Source organism: Pezoporus wallicus, unplaced genomic scaffold (assembly GCF_028554395.1).
Source record: "Pezoporus wallicus isolate ANWC-B61680 ecotype Strahan unplaced genomic scaffold, APGP_CSIRO_Pwel_v1 contig_13838, whole genome shotgun sequence".
Taxonomy (NCBI): Eukaryota; Metazoa; Chordata; class Aves; order Psittaciformes; family Psittacidae; genus Pezoporus; species Pezoporus wallicus.
In genome coordinates this window covers 115,748-136,683 of record NW_026640113.1, presented here as the reverse complement: position 1 = coordinate 136,683, position 20,936 = coordinate 115,748, and the positions used below count along the sequence as shown (strand labels likewise).

The window sequence follows — 20,936 nt, the reverse complement described above, 5'->3', positions numbered from 1 at the left end:
AATAAACACATTGTGAGGTCTTATAGCAGTTTCTCTTCTCCTTGTTGGTACTGGCAGCTCCAGAGGAGGCCATGGAGCTGCTGCGAGGGCTGGAGCAGCTCTGCTCTGGAGCCAGGCTGAGAGAGCTGGGCTGGGTGAGCCTGGAGAAGAGAAGGCTCCTGAAGGGGCTGCAGGAAAGCTGGAGAGGGGCTTGGGACAAGGGCCTGTAGGGCCAGGCCAAGGGGAATGGCTTGAACCTGCCCGAGGGGAGACTGAGCTGAGCTCTTAGGCAGAAGCTCTTCCCTGTGAGGGTGCTGAGGCGCTGGCACAGGGTGCCCAGAGAAGCTGTGGCTGCCCCATCCCTGGCAGTGTTCAAGGCCAGGTTGGACACAGGGGCTTGGAGCAAGCTGCTCTATGGAAGGGGTCCCTGCCCGTGGCAGGGGTTGGAGCTGGAGGAGCTTTAAGGTCCCTTCCAACCCAAACCCTTCCCTAATTCAATGATTTACGATGAATTCTGGTTTATATTCAATATTAAGTTAGGAATTGCTACTAGGAAAGAGCCACATGGAACCAAGGTGAGGTTGAGACGACGGAGGCCCTACCAGGTGTGAAGAGCCGTTGTTGGTCACTGAGGGCAGGCTGGCCCAGCGCTCGTTTTCCAGTTCCTCCATCACTTGGTTCATGGCGCTCTTGAGCCACGTATCCACGGACACCCCGATCTGCTTGAGCAGGTCCAGACGAGCCTCTGCTTTCAGCTTTATTATCTGAGGAAACACAGACAGCAGTCAGAGCTCTGTCAAGATCCCAACGTGTTATTGCCTGATCCCCACATCACTCCTGCGGCTCCGAAAGCTGCTCCATGCAGAGTAAAGTCTGGTTCTTCATTTCCTTGCCTGCAGGAATGTGGAGTGAGCCAAGAGGCAGGGGATCTTGCTCTAGAGATGTAAAACCACAGGCACAGCCAATTTCACCAGCGGGAACTGGATGATCCTAAGGTCCCTTCCAACCCAAATCATTCTACGATCCCATCTATTAGTTCAGGCTAAGTTTCTACTCCTATGTTCTAGTGGTTGGTGAAGTGCAGACCATTTCCAAAGGGCAAGAAAGCAGACCAAGCCCCAGCATTTCACAGTGCTTTTAAAATCAGGGATACTCCTGGGCTTCAGACCCTGGATGCTCTTTCAGCTGGTGACTAAACTGGCTATCACAGAATCATAGAATAGTTTGGGTTGGAAAGGACCTTAAGATCACCCAGTTCCAACCCCCCTGCCATGGGCTATGATACACAAGGCAACCCAGTGTGATACACACAACCCCAAAATGTGGCTCTTTTCCACCAGCACTTCCCAGAGATGACAGGAAGCTCATTTGTTATGGAAACAGGGTATTGTAACAACTCTAGAATGAAGTCTCCCACTGCAATGAACAGCTCCATGAGTTTTGTCTTTGGAATGGAATGAAAATGCAGGTTTGCCAACAGCTGGGTGCACTTCAGCATCCTGGCATGCTTCTGTGCTGCTGGAGCCAAGGCTTTCCCTAACTTGTGACAAACCACCACCCTGATCCACATTATTAACAGCCTAAGGAGGAGGAAGGGCAAGGGTAGCATGAAGAAATCCAGGACTTCAAGAAAAGCAAAGGAGAATTCCAAAGAGCAAGTAAGGAAGTGGGGGGCAAACCTAGGAATAAAATGGAGGTTATTTATGACCATTGTCATCATCATCATCATCATCATCCTGTTCCTCCCTCTCCTCCTCTTGCATTTGCTTACCAGAGGAACAAAAACCAAGTGATTTTGTCCTTCAGTGAGTCACTGATGGAGGCAACCACAGGAACCCACTGAGCCATGCTTGAACTTTCCCTGCACTTCCTTTCAGTGTTCTTCCTTCTGAGCATGTTACTGAGCAAGCAGGAAAGTTTCATGTCCTTCCTCACCCTTCCAGCCCCTTCCACAGGGATCAGAAGCAGTTTACTACAGCATTGCTACCTGCAGTGACCCATCAAGTTAATAGCAGCGTGAAACCAAGCAAACTCAGCAAAGATAGATGGGCCTAAGCAGAAATTAGAGGGGAAGTGCTTTTCCTGTAGTGCCTGAAGCACAGTAGACTATGCAGGGTATGTGTACAGTGGGTTTGATGGATGGACCACTCGTGGATAAGGAATTGAATTGGCTGGATGGTTGCACTCGAAGAGTTGTGGTCAATGGCTCGATGTCCAAGTGGAGACCAGTGATGAGTGGTGTCCTCAGGGCTTGGTGTTGGGACTGATCCTGTTCAACATCTTTGTTGGTGCCATGGACAGTGGGATCCAGCACCCTCAGCAGGTTTGCTGATGCCACCGAGCTCTGTGGTGCAGTGACACTGGAGGGAAGGGATGGGATGGGATCCAGAGGGACCTGGACAGGCTGGAGAGCTGGGACCGTGTGAACCTCATGGAGCTCAACCAGGCCAAGGGCAAGGTCCTGCCCATGGGCTGGGGCAATCCCAGCACAAACCCAGGCTGGGGGAGCCTGGATGAAGCAGCCTGAGGAGAAGGACTTGGGGTGTTGGGTGAGGAGAAGCTCCCCATGACCCGGCTTCAGTGAGCGCTTGAGCCCAGAACCCCCCCGTGTGCTGGGCTGCACCCCCAGAGCGTGAGCAGCAGCTCAGGGAGGGGATCCTGCCCCTCTGCTGCGTGAAGGGGAGACCCCCCTGCAGCCCTGATCCAGCTCTGGGGCAGCAGCACAAGAGGGACGTGGAGCTGTTGGAACGCAACCATCCCATGACTACAAACTAAAACACCAACTGGTGTTACACAGATTTTTCTCCCTCTCAACTCACATCCCTACTCTATACAGAAGTTTGTCTGAGGTGAACTGATAGAATCATAGAATAGTTTGGGTTGGAAAGGACCTTAAGATCATCCAGTTCCAACCCCCTGCCATGGGCAGGGACACCTCACACTAAACCATGGCACCCAAGGCTCTGTCCAACCTGGCCTTGAACACTGCCAGGGATGGAGCATTCACAACCTCCCTGGGCAACCCATTCCAGTGCCTCAGCACCCTCACAGGAAAGAATTTCCTCCTTCTATCCAATCTAACCTCCCCCCGTTTCACTTTGAACCCATCACCCCTTGTCCTGTCACTACAGTCCCTAATGAAGAGTCCCTCCCCAGCGGTGGTTTTCTTGTTCTCAACATGCTCCTGCATTTCAATATCATCTTTATATTAAGAAGATAAGTCAGAAAATAAACGACTATAATGTTCATTCAGGCAAACCCTGAAACATGGATCTGTTTTCATCTGAAAGCTATCTGCAAGGATGTCTTTAAACCTGTTTCAAACAACAGAACTACTTTTGAGAGGCGTTACTTTTAATTCCCTTTAGAAGACAGGTGATTCTTTAAAGCAGGAAGGTTTTAGAGTGGAATTTGTCACTTAAAAGGTATCTCCCTACGGGCACTGGTGCATGCACAACTCCCCCACATAATTAGGTACAGAGACTGAAGGAATGGATGAGCTTGGGAAGTATTTCCCATGGGAAAAGCCAAAGCTACTTAGCCAAGTGAAGTTCCCACTTCTCCTTACAAGTGGTCTTCAGGTGAATGATTAACGTGTGCTGTGAACACTCTTCACAGAGCTGAGGAAAGGAGGAAAAGAAGTAAGATACAGTTATCTGCATTGCAGTACTGCAGCCAAGATGCACAAAACACTGCTTCAGAATGAATACAAAGGCCAAAGATGGAGCATTCCCATCTGAAAGGCAGATCCTTCCGACTCAGCTGCAGCACCGAGTGGACACATCATCCTTTCCTTGTGCTTGTTTTCTGAGACTCTCATAGATGGACTTCATGCAGCTCAACACAAGTCATTTGTTTTAGCTTGTCAATGAGAAACATTACTAAGCTGAGCTGCCTCCATGTATACATCTGCTTGTGGAGTAAGGTGCTGTCTCCTAATTCATCTTTATGTTCTGACATTACTGGAGCAAGTCCAGAGGAGGCCACGAGGATGGGCAGGGGCTGGAGCAGCTCCTGTATGGAGCCAGGCTGAGAACACTGGGGCTGTTGAGCCTGGAGAAGAGACGCTGTGTGGAGACCTCAGAGCAGCTTCCAGTGTGTGAAGGGGGCTGCAAGGATGCTGGAGAGGGACTCTTCATCAGGGACTGCAGTGATAGGACAAGGGGTGATGGGTTCAGACTGAAACAGGGGAAGTTCAGGTTGGAGATAAGGAAGAAGTTCTTCCCTGTGAGGATGCTGAAGCCCTGGCACAGGGTGCCATGGTTTAGTGTGAGGTGTCCCTGCCCATGGCAGGGGGTTGGAACTGGATGAGCTTTAAGGTCCTTTCCAACCCAAACTACTCCATGATACTACATTACAAGACCTTTCCATGTGCCTTCCCCAGGCCAGGGTCAGCCTCGTTGTTTCCCTGTCTTACCTCATTATGCAATTCCCAATTAGCCTGAGTTACACAACAGCACCAAACATGAGCCCAGGCATGCCAGAAACATCTGTGCTTCATGTTAGTACCCTGTTGCAAAGCGTGTTGTTTGTACTAAGTTGTTAACTAGAATAAAAAAGCTGCTCCAGGATCCTTGACTGGACTTGCTAAGGAGTTTTCAATCCAAGGTACCAAGCCAATCCAAGGAATTACCCCCCTCTATTTACACATAGTAGCCTTCATACTTAACAAATGTTTGTTCCAAACCACAATTGTTTTGAGTTTCATTCCACTGCACACAAGCCATAAAACTCCTTAACAGTGATAGGTCAGGCCTGCACTTGAAAGATGTAAAACACTATTAACAAGCATACATATATACTGTAACCTAAATCATACTGCTGGTAGACCAGGATTAACAGCTTCCTACCTACAAGAATGCAAGAAACCCCAACCAGACAGTAGCATAACTTTATTCTCACAAAGGAACAGCTACCTATGGATTTAATCCACTCTATTTGGTGCTGTCAGGCCATCACAGGAATACTGTGCTCAGGTTTGGTCCTGCTGTACAAGAAGGATGTGGCTGGGCTGGAGAGGGTCCAGAGAAGGGCCTCAAAGATGCTCCAAGGGCTGGGCAGCAGTGAGGAAAGGCTGAGAGAGCTGGGACTGTTCAGCTGGGGAAGAGAAGGCTCAGGGAGACCTGATCCACGTGCCAGGAGGTAAAGGGGGGCTGCAGGGAAGATGGAGGCTCCCTTTGGACAAGGAGTCCCATGGGAGAGCTGAGGGGTGATGGGCACAAGTTACTGCTGGGGAGATTCCCAATGGACGCAAGAGGAAAATGCCTCCCAATGAGAACAAGCAGCCATTGGAATAATGTCCCCAGGGAAGTGGGGACTCCCCAGTGTTGGACACTGTTAAGATGGGGCTGCACAGGGTGCTGGGCATCCCATCTAGGTAATGCTGTGCCTGGAAAGGTTGGAGCAGATGACCCTTGATGTCCCTTCAACCTGGGACTCCATGATTCTACGACTGAAACTACAAGCCCTTCATTCAACTATCACTGTGTCTAAGTTGTGACTTCATCAAGAGGGACCCACCATGCACAAGACTGCCAAGTCTGGCTTGCCCAGTCTATGGATTTCTGGTCTATGGATTTCTGAAGCCAGGAAGTCATGCATTGAGATGGGAAGAGACACGGTGTACTCTGGGCCACACCACAGCTTTGCATTACAATGTAAAACCACACACCGCTGCAAGACCCTTAGGAAAGGATGCACAAGCTCTCAAAGCCTTGTTCCCTCGTAATATATTGCAAATAAAAACTAAATAAGGCTTTAATCTTTGATTTCTCCCTCTCAACCAAACGGACTCCAGCAGCCCCACGTGCCACGCTTCCTGACGGAGTGACCTCCACTGCCAGAAGCTCATAGACTTGCAAATAGGACCACAGAATGAACTAGGTTGGAAAAGACCTTGAAGATCATCAAGTCCAACATGTTAAGTCAAGTCAGCACTTACATTCCCAGCAGTATTAAGTACCTCCAGGAAGGCAGCTGAGTTTTGAAAGCTCAGGAATGCTGGAATTCAGCGCTCGCTCCACAATCTGGGTGCTGCCCAAATCTCACTGTTATTAAAGCCTCACTGTAGGACAAATATTTTCCTATTTACTAGTGAAATTCCTATTTACAGTTCCTATTTACCCATTCCTATTCCATCGCTAAGGACTTAACACTGATTGAAAACACCTCAGCCACCCACAGAATTTACAGTGTTCTGGGTGGTTCCTGCTCTTCTACTGCCTTAGTTGATGGTAGGTTATAAGCAGATGAAAGGGAAACCCCCCAATATCTTCAAAGATATAAATACTGTTATCTATTTCTCACATACCTATGGTTGCTCTACATGGAAGAAGGAATAGCTTTGTTTATTTACTGCTCCAGGCTTCATTAAGCAAAGGTTTTAGACCTACAGCTTGCACAACAGCTTTGGAAGCCCTGCAAATGAAACCCAGCAAGAACACATTACATAGCTGGTCTCTGCTCCCAGAGAGAAAAGGGCCTCCAAGAAACCAAGGGTTCATTCACATCCCACAAACACCTCATTACAAGCCTTTTAAAGTCAGTTATAAAAGTGTTGGGCTAAAAAGCAAACAGAGAAATCCAGCAAAGCTCAGCTAATGTGGCCCCTTCGGTGCTCTGGGTGGTGATTGTTAAGGTCAGTGTTCAATGGGTTTTAATGAAAAGAGAGTTCCTTTATTTTCCATGATTTTTCAAGGTGCAGAACACGACCAGGACCAACATGTGCCCAGTCAGTGAGTGCATCTCTTCCTGCTGCATGCTCCCTGGGCTTTGGGATCTATAACAAAGCCACTTGAACCCCACTACCCTGCCCATTTTTCCATAGAATCCCAGACTGGTTTGGGTTGAAGGGACCTTAGAGCTCATCCAGCTCCAACCCCTGCCACGAGCAGGGACCCCTTCCACTGGAGCAGCTTGCTCCAAGCCCCTGTGTCCAACCTGGCCTTGAACACTGCCAGGGATGGGGCAGCCACAGCTTCTCTGGGCACCCTGTGCCAGCGCCTCAGCACCCTCACAGGGAAGAGCTTCTGCCTAAGAGCTCAGCTCAGTCTCCCCTTGGGCAGGTTCAAGCCATTCCCCTTGGCCTGGCCCTACAGGCCCTTGTCCCAAGCCCCTCTCCAGCTTTCCTGCAGCCCCTTCAAGCACTGGAGCTGCTCTCAGGTCTCCCCTTCAGGAGCCTTCTCTTCTCCAGGCTCACCCAGCCCAGCTCTCTCAGCCTGGCTCCAGAGCAGAGCTGCTCCAGCCCTCGCAGCAGCTCCATGGCCTCCTCTGGCCTCGCTCCAACAGCTCCACGTCCCTCTTGTGCTGCTGCCCCAGAGCTGGACCAGGGCTGCAGGGGGGTCTCCCCTTCACACAGCAGAGGGGCAGGATCCCCTCCCTGAGCTGCTGCTCACGCTCTGGGGGTGCAGCCCAGCACATGGGGGGGTTCTGGGCTCAAGCGCTCACTGAAGCCGGGTCATGGGGAGCTTTTCTCTTAAAGTATCCAGAATTATTTGTTTTAGACAAAGGTCACATTTATAAGCACATTCAGATATTAAAACCACATTAAATTGGGATTATAAGTAGATCTAAACCATCTTTTCTGAGAAATACATTATTTCACTGCAGTGTTTTTCTAGTGGCAGGAACATAACCATTAAGTGGGTCAGAGAGGCTCATTTGGCAAATTGTTTTACCTAAGAAGAAAGGAACATGGAAAGGTTCTGGCAAAACGTGCTGAAAAGATATAAATCATTCTTTTTATTCCATTTAGAAACATTCCCACTTAAATTCTAGGCTTCTTAAGATTAAAAGTGTATTAAAATGGAATCATTCTCTTACAGAAAAATACCGTACCATTCAAATTTGGGGCGAGCAGAAGTATTTGCTCAGTGACAGAAGGAACTACCAGTCCAGTAAAAACAAGCATTGGAATGCCAAAAATGTCTCAGAAGGCGATGCAAGCCCCCCCCGGTGCAAACCGGTCTTAAATCACAGCCCAGTGCTATTCCAGCAGGGATGCACTAAATAATCCATGAAATTCAGCTTTCAGTGCCTTGTGGATGTTTGGGAGATGCTGAACCCACCCCAGTTTAAAAGATAAATTCAGTGCAACACAGCTCACCTAAAACTTTGATGCCTGAGGCACAAACTTGAGCTCAGCCTTGGCACGGGAGACCTGCAGTGATTTCAGTTGGGCAGCGTTTGACTGCGGTACTGTAAATCAAGGCCATAGGATGCCAGAACAAAGAAGCAGCTAAGGATGCTCTTCCTGCTCTACCCTACGTTTGCTTTGTCTTCTCTACAGCCAAGAGAAAATCACTTACTTCTGGGCTGCAGAGGAAGCTCAGTCACTGCTTGTGACTGCAGCGAGTCCTGCAGCAGCCTGGAAACAACCAGTCTATGAACTCATCAGGTTGGGACCAGAACCACAGAAAGCTGAGAGAGCTGGGCTGGGTGAGCCTGGAGAAGAGAAGGCTCCTGAAGGGGAGACCTGAGAGCAGCTCCAGTGCCTGAAGGGGCTGCAGGAAAGCTGGAGAGGGGCTTGGGACAAGGGCCTGTAGGGGCAGGCCAAGGGGAATGGCTTTAACCTGCCCGAGGGGAGACTGAGCTGAGCTCTTAGGCAGAAGCTCTTCCCTGGGAGGGTGCTGAGGCGCTGGCACAGGGTGCCCAGAGAAGCTGTGGCTGCCCCATCCCTGGCAGTGTTCAAGGGCAGGTTGGACACAGGGGCTTGGAGCAAGCTGCTCCAGTGGAAGGGGTCCCTGCCTGTGGCAAGGGTTGGAGCTGGAGGAGCTTCAAAGTCCCTTCCAACCCAAACCGATCTGACTCCATGATAATCCCCAAACCCAACACTTCCTGTGCACCAACAAGGGAATTAGCTAATAAATGACATTTTTCAACAATTTGTAGGGTTTTTAAGTGGGAGGATGGGCAGGAAGGTTCTACACATATTACAACAAACTCAGTTAATTTATATGCTAAATATTCCACATGGAGTGAAATCAAACAAGTCTGTTGGGGTGAAGCAAACAGGAAATGAAACACTGACACAGATAACATGTCTCAAAAGTGAATGCCAAGGTTAAGAATGCAGAGGTGAAGCTGTTCATGGAGAAAGGCCCACCTGCATAGCTCCAGCCCACCTGGCTGAGTCTGACCAAGCCCAAGCATACAGAAACATCAGGAATTCCTAAACAAAGAAAGCAGTTGGTTGGGAAGGAGATGGAGAGTAGAGAAGAGCAGTATTGAAGCATTTAGGGTTTAAGAAGTTTTTCCCACACTACTGGTAGTGGGACTGAATATAAAGTACCCAAACTCCGTAGATAGAGAATGAAATGTACATAAAATATATGTATTCAAACCTACCCCTAACCCTCAGCAGGTTTGCTGATGACACCGAGCTCTGTGGTGCAGTGACACTGGAGGGAAGGGATGGGATGGGATCCAGAGGGACCTGGGCAGGCTGAGAGCTGGGACCGTGTGAACCTCATGGAGCTCAACCAGGCCAAGGGCAAGGTCCTGCCCATGGGTCGGGGCAATCCCAGCACAAACCCAGGCTGAGGGAGACTGGATGGAGCAGCCTGAGGAGAAGGACTTGGGGTGTTGGGTGAGGAGAAGCTCCCCATGACCCGGCTTCAGTGTGTGCTTGAGCCCAGAACCCCCCCCCCGTGTGCTGGGCTGCACCCCCAGAGCATGAGCAGCAGCTCAGGGAGGGGTTCCTGCCCCTCTGCTGTGTGAAGGGGAGACCCCCCCTGCAGCCCTGATCCAGCTCTGGGGCAGCAGCACAAGAGGGACGTGGAGCTGTTGGAGCGAGGCCAGAGGAGGCCATGGAGCTGCTGCGAGGGCTGGAGCAGCTCTGCTCTGGAGCCAGGCTGAGAGAGCTGGGCTGGGGCAGCCTGGAGAAGGCCCTTGTAAAAAGCCCATCTCCAGCCTAAAGTGCTTCTTTAGGCACTGGAAGCTGCTCCATGGTCTTGCTGAAGCCTTCTCTCCATGTTCAGTGATTGGATGTCGCTGATGAAGTACAAAGACTTACACATCCTCGTAATACCACAGACTCTGATGATGTCCCTCTCAACAACGACATTCTCTTCTCACTAAACTGCTTTTTACCTTAAGAGTTGAAAATTCCTGACCTGTGGATTTTGGTGGCGTTTTTCCAATCTATTCCCAACCTTCTTAGCCGGAAAGATGAACGGCTCCAACAGCTCTCATATGGAGAAGGCAATCTGTTTACCCAGCACAGCTCTCCCAGGCATATGTTTCCAGAGCAAAGCCATAGATAGCAGCCAGTGACATTTCACATATTCAGCTTTCTGGGGGTTGGCAGCCTTATTCCACACCATGGAGCATATGGAATTAGCTTTTCTCACATTCCTTAGGAACAGAGGACAGCACTCTTGAAGGGTTCAACTGGAAGAACATGTAACAGGCTGAAACGTAGCTACGTCCACTTGAGATGAGGTAGGACCACATGCAACACATGATTAATAGATTACATCCTAAGATAGAACAGGAGCCCAGCCAGCAAACACAACTGTTATCACAGCAGAGTGATAAATATTCATAGCCAAATACAAAGGGAGGGAGAAAAGAGCCCTCCTCTTACAATTAAAAATGGACCTAAGCTTCTGAACTCATCAAACCAAGTAAACAGCATCATAATGAGTCTTAATCAAATCTTATCTGGTACAAAGACTCTCTTGAGAGTTGTAGATATCCTAATGAGGAGACAAAATGCATCCCCCTATAATTAAGTGGAAATAGGATTAATTGCTGTAGAGGCCCCAAGACCTTCCTTGAGCACAGACCTGAGCACAAATGGGAAATCTCCCATCATCGTTGAGAAGAATTATGTCAGCTTTGGGACCAACTTTACTGCCTGGGAGACTCCCACTGGGCTATCAAAGCATCGGAGTCTTTACTTTGATAGAGACAGAGTAAGATGAGAGGAAGAATTCGAGTAACTCAGCCTAAGCATCCAGGATGTAGGCTGAAGGAAGGATACAGAAACAAGAACGTAACTTCAACTTTGGTTTTCCCTTATTTCTGCAACACAGACCAGTGGAGACAGTAGCTTTTTGTCTCCACTGGTTTAAAGATAAAGGGATAGAGGCAGTGGAGAAACAAAAAGCTACTTCAAGGCAAATTAGATCTATCCAATTGATTGAACCTTCCTTATTCTTCATTAGGGACTGTAGGGATAGGACAAGGGGTGATGGGTTAAAACTGAAACAGGGGAAGTTTAGACTGGATCTAAGGAAGAAGTTCTTTACTGTGAGGGTGCTGAGGCACTGGAATGGGTTGCCCAGGGAAGCTGGGAATGCTCCATCCCTGGCCAGGTTGGACAGAGCCTTGGGTGCCATGGTTTAGCATGAGGTGTCCCTGCCCATGGCAGTTGGAACTGGATGATCTTAAGGTCCTTTCCAATCCTGTTCTATGATTCTATGATTCTACTTGTTTCAAAAATGAAAGCTTAAAATGCAGGAGTTGTAGTTCAGTTACGTGAGCCAGCTGAGTAAGCGCAAAGGAGCTACACCAACAGCTGATGTTCTCAACTCACTGAATTCCAAAGGTGATCTCCTTTAGAGCTGGTGCTTGAATTGTGCCCCCCTTCATTGAAACAAGCATCCACTGCTCTCAGTGCTTGTCTTCATCAAGATCCAGCCCTGACACAGTGGTGGTGAAACACTGTTCTGCCAAGGATGGAGCTCCTCTGCATCTAAACTCCGTGCTGGAGCATTAAGCACAGTCAGTTGTGGAGCTCTGCCAGTGTCAGAGGTATTATCAGTTGTAGTCTAACACTTTCTTTAAAGCCAAGTGAGTTTTGGGCTGGGATAACTTGCACTAGAGCAGGTGGTGTCCTCATGGTAGGGGGTTGGACCTGGATGAGCTTTAAGGTCGCTTCCCACCCAAACCACTCTGTGATTCCATGACTCCATGACATCAACTAACACTTGTTGCAGTTGCAAGTGAAGCTGTGCTGATACCTTCCCAATAAAATAGTTTGTTTTCTTGTAACAACATTTGTGTTATCATTAAACACCTCTAGACATGGCACAAGAACAAAGCTACTCTTCAGTTTCAACCACAGCAGCACACACAGGGTTTTGCAGATGCTAAGATTTAATGTGACAAGGTGATAATGAACTAACTAACGTTAAAGGGCAGATTATTTGTACTGTTCACAGAGGGTGCAACCACAGATGGTGTCAGGCAACCATAAAAAACCATATCCTCAGTAACAGCAGCAAATGTAAATCCAGTAAATGGGTCTTTGCACGTTCTGGGACTTGTTTCTTCCTGTCTCACTTTATAAATGACATACATCAAACTGAGCTTCAGAAAAGACAAAATGAAGTCTATGAAATGGTTCCTTTTCTGCTTTCCACCTGGATGAGCTTTAAGGTCCCATCCAACCCAAACCTGTCTGTGATTCTAGGATTCCTAAGCCAGGTCCTTCCAACAACTGATCACCGGCTCCTGCCAGCATTCCAGACACCCTCTTCCCCCACTTGCTACTACGAGAAGGACCTCTTTGAAGCTCTGACCTAAATCAGGGGGCTCTTTGCTTTGTTTCATTTACCAGCTGCAGCTCCATGACCCAAATGCAGTGCAGTGGGTCAAGGAAAGGGCAATTCCATGGCTCCCCTATAGCCTAAATAAGTGACCGTAACTTCTAGCACAAATTCCATTCCCCCAACCCAACCATCAGTAATTCCAACTTAATCACTCGCACTTAAATATGCAGGAATGCTGCAAATGTTTGGTGTTCACACACTGGAAAGAATTATAATTGCATTACCAACGAAAATGTTTGTGCTCAAAGCTTACATCGTTTATTCTCCTAGAGATTAGATGTGTGCAGAAACCTCCTGTCTAATTAATGGCCCTGAAATTACTGAATGGGGCCACTTAGGGGAGTAGGGACAAAGAAGGGGTGAAGCCAAAAGAAATTACTAACCCCAAGGAAAAAGCTTATAGAATTCACTTACTGGCTACTCTTACAAACAATGAATTCTATATTATAACTTATGGCAATATATAAAAGTCACCAAGTGGTTCAAACACCTACAGAAGAGGCCATGGAGATGCTGCAAGGGCTGGAGCAGCTCTGCTCTGGAGCCAGGCTGAGAGAGCTGGGCTGGGGCAGCCTGGAGAAGAGAAGGCTCCTGAAAGGGAGACCTGAGAGCAGCTCCAGTGCCTGAAGGGGCTGCAGGAAAGCTGGAGAGGGGCTGGGGACAAGGGGTAATGGCTTGGAAGGGGATTGGAGCAAGCTGCTCTAGTGGAAGGGGTCCCTGCCCGTGGCAGGGCTGGAGCTGGATGAGCTTTAAGCTCCCTTCCAACACAAACCAGGCTGGGATTCTGTGATCCATACAGGGCCAAAGCCTATTTTGTACTGTGGACATCCTCCTTGGTCATTACTATTGCAGCACCTCCTATCAAAGCTTTACCTTTGATGACGGACTCGATTATCTTAAAGGTTTTTTCCAATCCAGTTGTTTCTATGGTTCTTTCCAGAATGTAACAAATACAAATCACCCCTGTCTGTTTTCCTCTCCACCACCTCCCCCAGGAAACGTGTCATCTCTCTGCTCACTTTTCCACTGATTTATTGGGTCTCATTAATCATACATTCCTAAGACTTGCAATCACTTAAGGTCCAGACTGATTTCATTTGTTACTCTTATAATATTCTTTGTGCAAATCTTCTCCTCTGCAACTTCTTATCCTGATTTGATTTCTTTCTGCTGCTGCTTTTATCTTTCATTCTCATTCCCTCTGTCCTTACATATTTAATCATTAACTCTGTATACACTGGAGTACAGTCTATTTGAAGCAGTGTAGTCAAAAAGGCTATTACATTTAAAGCACTTTTATAAGAGAATATAGTCTGGATTTGTTTTAAAGGAACACCTAACATTTATCACAGCAGCAGAAGTAATTTCACTCTCTATTTTCTAACCTCTTGAACTGTAAATCACATCCTAATTACATCAGGTACTCTGCATAGCTGGTGCTATGAGAAGCACTTGACTGAAACAATTACAGTTGCTCTACAGTTTTAATTAAGCAACTCAGCTGAAAACTTACAGCTCAGTTCCTGTTGCTTGCAATAGGTTTCTTGACTCACTGGCCATGAAACCAGTTCAGTTTTACCAACCCGACACCAGCAGTCAAGTATGAAGCTGGTTTATCTCTTCCTGAATCTTTACCCCAAAACAGGCCTCATAAATCACTTTAGTCTTCTGAAAGGTACCTCACAGTAGGAGTAGAAAGAGATCTAAAGGTTATTTCACATGTTTTCCCATGGACATTACAAATTACTATGTGTATCAAAAAATGCTAGTACAGAAGCACAGCACCACGTGGCAGTTGCTTCTAGAAGCCAGAAAGCATCAAGGTAAGAGGTATCATCACTGTTTTCTGGTATCGATTCCTTCAAGCAGAAGGAAACCAGTAAACTTGAGATTGCTTTATGTCTATTTAAGACAAAGCCCCTAAATTCAGAGATACTTGACCTTTACACAAGAGCAGAAAAGGGAGCGAGTTCAATCACAGCTCATCAGGAGGGTTTTTTAACATCCCTCTTCTAATCCCGAGTGTTTCATGAAGTTGATTCTGTGATTTGAGAAGTACAAAAATCAAGGGGGGGAAAAAAAAACATCTTAAAATTCCCTGATTTTTGATGCTAAAAGCTTACATTTCCCTGAACACAAGGAAGTTTCCTGTGCTCAAGGAAGCTGTGGCTGCCCCACCCCTGGCAGTGTTCAAGTCCAGGTTGGACACGGGCTTGGAGCAAGCTGTTCCAGTGGAAGGGCTCCCTGCCTGTGGCAGGGGTTGGAGCTGGAAGAGCTTTAAGGTCCCTTTAACCCAAACCAGGCTGGGATCCTATGATTCTAAACAAAACTAAAGAGCGGTAACATAAATCCTTCTGTTGTAGGAAGCTGAACATGGCAAAACCTTTTCCTTCTTACCTCAGCTTTGCGAATACTCTCTCTGGCTTCATCTATTTTCTGCTCCAGTTCTGCTCGGGTTTGCTCGGACATCACAGGCCCATGGCATTCCAGCTCTTCAAGTGTCTGTCAGGAGCAAGAAAACACATCCCACATGCAGTCAAGGCCAGCAAACCATTTACGTGATAAATATTAATGAGATGTCAAGGAAATCACTGTTTGACTAGCTGCTGAGTTGACCATTGATGGTCCATTCCAGGAAAACAAGATGATGACCAAGGAAAATATCACTTAAATACAGTATTTCACATGGAAATTCCACTTAGAGGAACACCTCAGCATCTTCACAAAAACACAGTATCGTGGTTATGAATCCACTCATCTACATGTTGATAATTCCACATTTAAATTGCTCTAGATTCATGTCTGGATGAAGAAGAGCAGCTTAAACATGGAGAGGGACGCTGCTAATGGAAGCCCTGTTGTAGAGGAAGCCAAGTGGGTTTGCTGCATGTGCAGGAATGTTGTGCCCTAAGGAGGATTTGCTGGAGCACAGAAGACATGTTGGAGGTTTCTTAGGTTCATGTACATGGATGCTGACTGTAGAACAGCACATGTGACTGCACAAACTGTCACCAAGTACATGCAAATCTGCTTCCATGACTGTTTATACACTTTGTGTTAAAGAGTCTTTGGGGAAAGAGCACAAGGAGAATCAGGTGCTAGGACCAGAATCGAGGATGCCCTCTCCTTCCTCTGAGGAGAGTTTGGCCCATCGTATTTTGGTTACAGCCCCTGTTAACACCCTCTGCCTGCAGCTACAACTGCTGTTTTCTGCTATGGAGTGACATAAGTGGGGGCCTATAAGGATGCTGGGGAGGGACTCTTCATCAGAGACTGCAGTGATAGGACAAAGGGTGATGGGTTCAGACTGAAACAGGGGAAGTTCAGGTTGGATATGAGGAAATTTTTTACTGTGAGGGTGCTGAGGCACTGGAATGGGTTGCCCAGGGAAGCTGTGAATGCTCCATCCCTGGCAGTGTTCAAGGCCAGGTTGGACAGAGCCTTGGGTGCCATGGTTTAGTGTGAGGTGTCCCTGCCCATGGCAGAGGGGTTGGAACTGGATGATCTTAAGGTCCTTTCCAACCCAAACCATTCCAGGATTCTATGATTCTACAGGTTCAGCAGAAGACAGGTAAGATGGTAAACACCTTCCCTGGTCCTGCTTCTTCCGCAGTATATTCTCCTGGGTGGTTTGAGGAATAGCTCAAATTTTTCCCAATGAGAACAAGCAGCCACTGGAATAATGTCCCCAGGGAAGTGGTGATTCCCCAGTGTTGGACACTGTTAAGTTTGGATTGCACAGGGTGCTGGGACATTTAGTCTAGCTCATGCTTTGCCTGGAAAGGTTGGACCAGATGATCCCTGAGATCCCTTCAACCTGGGATTCAGTGTTCAAGGAAGTGGCATTTGTGTTTCGGAACGGGACTGTAGCAATAAGACAAGGGTCAAGGAGTTTAAACATAAACAGGGGAAGTTCAAGTTGGAGATAAGGCAGAAGCTCTTCCCTGGGAGGGTGCTGAGGCGCTGGCACAGGGTGCCCAGAGAAGCTGTGGCTGCCCCATCCCTGGCAGTGTTCAAGGCCAGGTTGGACACAGGGGCTCGGAGCAAGCTGCTCTAGTGGAAGGGGTCCCTGCCCATGGCAGGGATTGGAGCTGGAGGAGCTTTAAGATCCTTTCCAACCAAACCAATCTGGGATTCTATGAACCAAAATGAGCAAGGAGCTGCTGACCTGGCAGTTTGAGTGGATCGCATCAAGAAAGGCTACGATGAAAATGGCAGAGATAACAGACAAAAAGAACTCCTTAGGGCTTGCAGCATCTCCTCTTCCACGCATTGGGGAACTGCAAGAAACCCCACTGGTAAAGGAATGTTCTCCCAACCTACCCGCTGACTGTGGATGATGTTTTTATGCTCCCGGGCCACTCGGGTTGCCCATTTCCGAGCCTCCTTGTTGAGGCTGTGCTCTTCAGTTGTTCCAGTTTCCGATTCCAGTTGTCGGCTCTGGAACAGAGAACAAGAGAACACGTCATGACACAGACCCAGGGCTACCTCTGTAGAGAAGATGATAGTTATGGGATAACTTTATATTGCATTTATCAGCCTGGGATCTTGTTTCATACTCAACAAGACTCCACGAACACAACTCTGCTCCTTATGAACTTTGTGTGGTGCCATGTTGTGAAAAGCCAACAGTGAAACCAAATCAAAGCTCATTGGAGTCCACAACTCACATAGCCTCAGGACAAGCCGAGTGACACTGAACACCAAAGACAATTGTACTGCAATGGAAGCCACTTATGATGAACAAAGCCAAACCACAGTTTCACCCATACAGTGAATACATGCATGATAGGAAGCAGAGATGGAAGGTTACATGGGACCCAATGGGCCATTTAGGCTTGTTCGTTGTAATTTGGGATTCAATCTCAACGCCACCAAATATTTAGAACAGCAATTTCTGCTCCAAAATTTTGTCTACAAAACATCAATTTCAAATCACATTCTTGATACTGTTTCATCTTATGCTTGCTTTTACTGTGTGTTCCATTATTCTCCCCTTCAATAAATGCCAGCTAAAGCAAGATAAAGTAGTCCTCCACTGTCTCCCGGCTGAACAGAACCCATTTGAAACTCTGAAGACAGACTTCCCAGCATTTATTTACTGAAATCATTCCAAATCTCTCTGCAGTTTCCATTAGTGCACTCCCCAGTGCATTGATCAGAGAAGCATTTAGGTTGGAAAAGACTTTTAAAGTCATTAAGTCCATCCATTCCCAGCACTGCCAAGGCCACCACTGCCCCATGGCACTGAGGCCTCATCTCCACCGTGTGTGAACCCTTGCAGGACCGGTGACTGCAGCCCTGCCCTGGGCAGCCTGTTCCAATGCCTGAGCACCCTCTGGGGCAGGAATTGTTCCTCAGCTCCATCTAAACCTGCCCTGGTGCAGCTTGAGGCCGTTTCCTCTTGTCCCATCCCTTGTTACCTGAGGGAAGACAGGCTTGGAGCAAGCTGCTCTAGTGGAAGGTGTCCCTTCCCGTGGCAGGGGTTGGAACTGGATGAGCTTTAAGGCCCCTTCCATCCCAAACCAGTCTGGGATTCTATGATCCAAAAAGCTGTTCAGGAAGGAGAAATGCAAGGTGAGCCAGCAGGAGAAGGGTAAGAGAACGGAAAGACAAGGAATATTTTTCAGGCTAGGTGCAAAGCCTCCAACCATGCAGGAGGGATGGATGGTGGCATCAGGTATTTGAGAAGGTGAAGAGCTTTGATTTGGTGTCAAGGAAGGGAGACAGTTTTATTTGGAATAGACTGTTGCAAAGGCTGCAAACCGAAGTGATACCGAATGGGAGATTTTTATGCCTTCAGATTATACTGTCCTCATGGGAGAGGCAATAATACCAACTTCTGTGAACATCCTATCAGAGGATTTAATTGAAAATGAGGCAAAAATTACTTCAGCTTATTTTGTTCAGCTAAGCTCCTTTTCATCAAAATTGAATACAGCTTTTATTCTTCCTCATCCTCTTCTTGTCAGAGAGCTCAGGGTAGCAGAGTTGAGTGGCTGTAAAAGAGATGATTTCCAATGGCAGAAGCAAGCAAAGGAAAGGTGGCTTTAGGATCTCTGAGGCCCTCAGCATAAAAAGGATGTGGAGCTGTTGAAGCAAGTCCAGAGGAGGCCATGGGGATGCTGCGAGGGCTGGAGCAGCTCTGCTCTGGAGCCAGGCTGAGAGAGCTGGGCTGGGGCAGCCTGGAGAAGAGAAGGCTCCTGAAGGGGAGACCTGAGAGCAGCTCCAGTGCCTGAAGGGGCTGCAGGAAAGCTGGAGAGGGGCTTGGGACAAGGGCCTGTAGGGCCAGGCCAAGGGGAATGGCTTGAACCTGCCCGAGGGGAGACTGAGCTGAGCTCTTAGGCAGAAGCTCTTCCCTGGGAGGGTGCTGAGGCGCTGGCACAGGGTGCCCAGAGAAGCTGTGGCTGCCCCATCCCTGGCAGTGTTCAAGGCCAGGTTGGACACAGGGGCTTGGAGCAAGCTGCTCCAGTGGAAGGGGTCCCTGCCCGTGGTAGGGGTTGGAGCTGAAGGAGCTTTAAGGTCCCTTCCCAGTCCAAACCATTCTATGATTCACTGCTATTTGACCTCTTTATTTACCTACATGAAGCTACTCCACCAGGTCACTGCAAAACGTAGAGGCCAAACACATGGATCCATTTAGACAGATCCAATCCATAAGATAACATTAGACCTCAGTTTTCCCTCAGGTTATTGGAGTGAGCATATTCAGCTCCTTCCAGAGCTTCCAGCTGAGCCTTAGCAGCTGCACATCTGAGCAGAATGGGTTGACATTGCCTCTCCTCTGTAAGACATCTCATGATGAATTTTCAGTGTTCCCACTAGTCTTGGTCCTTCCCAGCATCTCATTTTCATTAAGCAACAATACAGACTTCAGTCACTTGATAACCTTCTGCATTACCCCACATGTGTTTTGGGGGTTTAATCTATTTATCAAAAGCACTTGACCAGAAAGAATGAATGCAAGCTTTGTGGCTGCTCCTAAGGGCGTACTAAACCAGAGAGGATTGTTATTGGATCAGACTGGTTCTATTAGTTATTCATAGAGCAGAATTGCAACCAAAGAGACCTCACCCTTGCTTCAAGGTCTAAAAATAACATAAAACTGGAGAGAAACCTAGAGCTGTGGTCTGTGTGGAAACCAAAAGTACAAGGAGGAGACAAGGTCTAGAGGCAAACAGAGTCTTCTGGGGAAGAAGATGAAAACAAGGGCTCCTGAGCTGGACAAGAGCAGAGCGTGTGGTGGATACACACGGTCTGAAATACCTGCCTGAGAAGACAGTGCAAGGAGAAAGGTTTTCATCCCAGCAGGACCTGGAGTGCTTCCTGAATAACTGGAGCTGGTATGGTGGGGAGAGCCTTCAGTGCCCTGTGAAGAACCAGCTGCAGGCACTTAAGGTGGCTCTGAAGGAACTTGTAAGCGGAGGAGCTTATAAGCAGCCAGATGAGTGGCACGGAAGAGCAAGTGCTTCAGGAGGACTTCAAGAAGGACCCAAGAAGTCTGCGACCTCAGGTAAAGACAGGATAGAGAGGTGCATGAAGTGAGAAATGAGAAACCAACTGCCACTTAAATAGGGATGAAGAAAGGAGCTAGAAGCAGAGACTCTTCATTAGAGACTGTAGTGACAGGACAAGGGGTAACGGGTTCAAACAGGAGAAGTTTAGATTGGATCTAAGGAAGTTCTTTCCTGTGAGGGTGCTGAGGCACTGGAATGGGTTGCCCAGGGAGGTTGTGAATGCTCCATTCCTGGCAGTGTTCAAGGCCAGGTTGGATGAGGCCTTGGTGATATGGTTTAGTGTGAGGTGTCCCTGCCCATGGCAGGGGGGTTGGAACTGGATGATCTTAAGGTCCTTTCCAACCCAAACCATTCTGTGATTCTATGATTCTAAGCACTTGGTTAAGTGTTTTCAGTGCTGGAACTTGGTGGTGGCAAGATATCCAGCTGTCCAGTGACTCAATCTAACCTCTTCCCCCAAAAAGTGGGAAAGCAAAGCCACTTACTATGGCCAAGGAACGAAGGAAGAGGCAAAAAAACCCCGAGCTAAACATAGATGGACCTTGTGCTGTTCTCTCAGGGTTTGGATTACAGTGAAAGCAGCGTTTAGTGCTATAAATTCAATCAGGAAACCAAGAGAAAGTTCAAGATGACTCCATCTTAGAGAGCAGTGATGCTGTTTCTTAAATTAACAGATGCATTTAGGTTGTAGACACATGTTGCTTCTCCATTGTGGTCTGAAATGTTGCAGGTGCAGAAGATGCCTTAAGACAGGGTCAAACACACCATTGCTCTTATTTAAGCTGTTCTATCTGGATGCTGTTGGCACATGTACAGCTTTAAGAGCAAAAAAGAAGTTGGATCTTGAGCCTAAAAGCTCCTTAATTTTGTAGCTGTAGACTAA

At 47.8% G+C, this 20,936-nt stretch overlaps 1 protein-coding gene across 2 annotated transcripts in view; it reads right to left on the bottom strand.

The window, feature by feature from the left end:
• FCHSD2 (FCH and double SH3 domains 2) overlaps positions 1–20,936 on the bottom strand; it is a 147,695-nt gene that overhangs the window by 11,018 nt on the left and 115,741 nt on the right. For both annotated transcript variants that reach the window (XM_057417404.1, XM_057417405.1), the window contains 3 exons: positions 16,860–16,976; positions 14,934–15,038; positions 582–743 (listed from right to left, as the gene is read on the bottom strand). In XM_057417404.1, the coding sequence (XP_057273387.1) occupies positions 582–743; positions 14,934–15,038; positions 16,860–16,976 (384 nt within the window). The remainder of the gene's footprint in view (positions 1–581; positions 744–14,933; positions 15,039–16,859; positions 16,977–20,936) is intronic.